The sequence below is a fragment of the Colias philodice genome, chromosome 23 (genome assembly GCF_061535455.1).
Source record: "Colias philodice isolate Cphi_HAF_F1 chromosome 23, ilColPhil1 Martin Lab GWU primary, whole genome shotgun sequence".
Classification (NCBI taxonomy): domain Eukaryota; kingdom Metazoa; phylum Arthropoda; class Insecta; order Lepidoptera; family Pieridae; genus Colias; species Colias philodice.
Genome location: NC_143108.1, coordinates 7,191,941 through 7,196,114, shown reverse-complemented (window position 1 = coordinate 7,196,114; position 4,174 = coordinate 7,191,941). Strand labels below are relative to the sequence as shown.

At 29.7% G+C, this 4,174-nt stretch overlaps 1 protein-coding gene across 1 annotated transcript; it reads left to right on the top strand.

The window, feature by feature from the left end:
- Nucleotides 1-201: 201 nt before the first annotated feature.
- beta4GalT7 (beta-1,4-galactosyltransferase 7) lies at nucleotides 202-2,637 on the top strand. The gene is made up of 3 exons (XM_089709943.1): nucleotides 202-464; nucleotides 1,015-1,549; nucleotides 2,101-2,637. Exons 1-3 carry the CDS (start codon nucleotides 344-346, stop codon nucleotides 2,342-2,344), a joined length of 900 nt encoding a protein of 299 aa, XP_089566069.1. The 5' UTR covers nucleotides 202-343; the 3' UTR covers nucleotides 2,345-2,637.
- The last annotated feature ends 1,537 nt before the right edge of the window (nucleotides 2,638-4,174 follow it).

The window sequence follows — 4,174 nt, the reverse complement described above, 5'->3', positions numbered from 1 at the left end:
ATAACTACATACTTATATACTTTTCTATATTTCAATTTAATTGAATTGAATTTAACTTAATACCAAGGTATTTAATTTTCTTAACAAGTTAACAAAATAATAATTTTGTTTATAAAGATACATATTTAAATCGATGCCCAAATCTTACGTAGCCACTCCCATGTATATACGTCAGCTGTCAAAATGAATGTCAGCTGTCACTTGTCAATAGTTAATCAACGTTTGTGTTTTTTGTTTATAAAATTGTATTTTATATATTTTTTAAATAAATAATAATCATAAACAAGTATAAAATGAGTTCTAGGAAGTTCTAGTGCATTTATATTTATATCACATAGCGTATATGTTCCGAACTATAATTTTAATGGGCTACAAATTTAGTAGCTCAAAATGCCTGATCATTTGCCTTGGACTTACCTTTTTAATGGGATGTTTCATAGCTACGTTACCAATCCCGCCACCAGGTAAGAAAAATCTTTAAAACTTCAATATTTCTGGTACGGTTCCACAAGTATGAATAAAAAAAACATACATTAATTAAGAAAACATTTTCACTATACTCTATTGTTATTCAGTAGTAATAGCTCGTCTAAATTGGAGAAGTTCTTAGTATGCTCAATTATTTTTATTTTTGTTGAAAAAATATACTAAATGGTAAAATATAGTACCTATATTAACTAGGAAATTCCATAAGGAAAACAAGTATAATATCAGCATTCCTTTTCTAAATATAAATCAAACCCAAAGCACTGATAAATTTAATTTATAAGAATCCATAAAATCTTTATCTAATGAAATACATAAAATCTATATGGTCCAATAAAATATTGGATTGATAATGTTATCAATTTAATGATTTCCTTATATTTCATTTTTATTCCACATGACCTATTGATCTTTGTACTTGTAAAATATAAAAATTACATATTTGATTGTTTTAATTTATTTTTACAAGTACAAAGATCAACAGGAATCCTACAACTTTAGCAATTAATTATTATGTACTTTTTTCAGAGCCGCAAAATTTAAGACTATCATCGAGAACACTTGACAAAAAGAAGCTAGCCATCATAGTTCCATTCAGAGATAGATTTGAAGAATTACTAGAGTTTGTACCGCATATGTATAAATTCCTAGGCAAACAACACATACCATTTCATATCTTTGTAATCCAACAAAAAGATGTGAATAGATTCAATCGTGCGTCCTTAATAAATGTGGGATTTTTTTATACAAAAGAGAAATATGACTACATAGCTATGCATGATGTGGATTTGTTACCTATAAACGATAATTTAAAGTATAGCTACCCAGCCTTAGGGCCCTTACATATTTCGTCACCGCAGACACATCCTAAGTACCATTACGATACTTTTATTGGTGGCATTTTGTTGATAACGAAAGAACACTTTGAAATGGTTAAAGGCATGTCGAATAACTATTGGGGGTGGGGGCTGGAAGATGACGAGTTCTATGTACGGTTGAAAGATGCGGGGCTGAAAGTGATCCGGCCACAGAATATTACAACGGGCACGGAAAATACATTTAAGTGAGTATTTATGTAAATAGAAAACACATTGTTAGTAGTAGTTGTTGTAATTAAATATTTATATTGTTATCACAATGTTTTTTTGAGAATATTGCAATTTACTTTTTTCAAATATTTATCTAATTTAATCCATTATTGATTCGTTTTAATGATTTTGAAAAATAATGCCTTGAAAAGTTTTTTTCAAAATAATTGTAGTTTTTAGTTAATGCATGTTTCATGAACTTATATTTAAACAATTACAATACAGATAAGGAATAACAAAGCAACAAGTTCCATCCATACTAATATTATAAATGCGAAAGTAACTCTGTCTGTTACTCAATCACGCCTTAACTACTGAACCAATTTGCATGAAATTTGGTATAGAGATATTTTGATACCCGAGAAAGGACATAGGCTACTTTTTACCCCGGGACGTAGGATAGGTTTTATCCCGGAAATCCCACGGGAACGGGAATTATGCGGGTTTTTCTATGACTGCGCGGGCGAAGCCGCGGGAGGAAAGCTAGTTCACTATAATTCTAAAAATATATCTTTACAAATTCCAGACATATCCACGATAAATCATATCGCAAGCGAGATATGAGGAAATGCTACAACCAGAGAGACGTAACCCGTCACAGAGATAGAATCACCGGTCTACACGACGTCTCTTACACTATACACAGCACGCACAATGTTGCTATCGACGATTTACCCATAACAGTGGTAAATGTGGAACTTTTGTGCAATAAAACGGCGACACCGTGGTGCCAGTGCCCCGAACCGACGAAAGTTAAAAAGAATAGGTGAAAGTGAAATTTGTATTTATATGAATAATGGACCAATAGAAATAAAATATCCTAGTGAATAAATAGCATTACATTTTTTAACATTTACCGCCGATTCAGAAAGCAGTATGTATGACAAGACAATTTTCGTTTGAACTCTAAAGTGTGGTAGAAACTATGAATTAACTCAAGAACTAGTCTTAATAGAATAAATGTATTAGCCCAATGGTCTATTCACTATTGTGTGTGATTTGTACATAGTTAAGGAGATACTTTTGTATTGCTATACAATAAATGTTATTTAATCTAAATGTGTTTTTTTTTTTTCACCATTTATAAACTTAAAACACACATGAAGCATTTTTTTTATAAAGGCAAGTTGTGGGTTTTTCAATAAAACATAAAAATATTTAAATGAATTAATTTACTGGCAACATTATAATAAATACAGATCTAATTACGTACATTAAATAATAATTTTTATTTGAGGCTAGGAACATAAAACTATTTAACATCTACATTGATAAGTACCTACGCATTTTCGTGTGGGATACATTTTTACGAAGTTCATATGCCATTAAATTTAATCGGTGCATTATTTATGGTACTTAATTACGAAACTATGATAACCTATTCGGAGGATAATTATAATTAATCGTTTACACTATATATCTGGATATCTCAAGGATTTGATTAAAATTGTGTTTATATATAACAACAACGTTTTTTACTGTTAAAAACAGGTCCTATCCAGATAGGGCTATCCCTTTAGCATTTTATCGGAATTCCTTATAATTAACCATCGAGATATCAATGGCCGGATTATTCCTTATTCACTTCTACGATTAAATAATATTAGAAGCATATGTACCCATTTCATAGGTTTCGCCTACCACTAGATGGCGTTATAATTTTAGCAAATTATAGAAGTCGTCTTTCCATAAATACCTTACCACTGATTTCAACAATTTATACATCTATAGAAAGATTATTGCAAAATTATTGTAAGACTCACTCACACATTAACACAAATAATCTTGTTGCAAGGCAAACATTCATATTTTTATTATGTAGCAATATCAACAAGTGATGGTAGGCAGTTATAAATTTAATTAAGCATAGTCACTTATAAAAAAGGCACATGTACACTGATTTTGCGTATTAATAAAATTATTAATTACTAGTAATTACCAATGAAAACCTTAGGTATTAATGCAAAAGTCTATGGATATGAATATTTATATTGATATTTTTATTTAGACTCCATTTTAGAGTAAAAAATAATTCCATTATTCCCTCAATAATTATATAAGTACCATAAGCATATACATGTATAACATTATTGAAGTGAAACTTCTTTATCGGGGTTGGACAAAAATTTAGTGTAACATTTTTGCGTTACGCCGTACGCGTGACATTTTTGCGTTACGCCGTACGCGTGACATTTTTGCGTTACGCCATAATCGTGACATTTTTAAGGTCATAAAGAAGTTTCACTTCTTACGTGTGTACTCTAGTACAAGCATACATTTTTTTATACTTTATATATTGTTTTATTGCCCCTTCCCAATTCCTCCTGCATTAAATATATTACAATATAATAAAATATATACGTATCACATAGGTAATACGTCAATTTTTAAACGTTAGAAAAGATCTCACTTCATTTATATCACCCATACAATTATCGTCAATCTAAGCCTTTCACATAATATGATATATTATTTTAAACACAGTGTGTATAGAATTTAACCGTAACATAAAAACATACAACCAATATGATAAAAGCAATAAAATTGATATGATAACTATGAATATTGCACAAATACTAATAATATAAAAAAAACACCAA

Bases quoted from the DNA above. Each gene is read 5' to 3' on its own strand.
- beta4GalT7 (XM_089709943.1), top strand. From the start codon at position 344: ATGTTCCGAACTATAATTTTAATGGGCTACAAATTTAGTAGCTCAAAA. The intron at 465-1,014 runs GTAAGAAAAATC...TACTTTTTTCAG, and splicing joins GTTACCAATCCCGCCACCAG to AGCCGCAAAATTTAAGACTA. The intron at 1,550-2,100 runs GTGAGTATTTAT...TACAAATTCCAG, and splicing joins GGCACGGAAAATACATTTAA to ACATATCCACGATAAATCAT.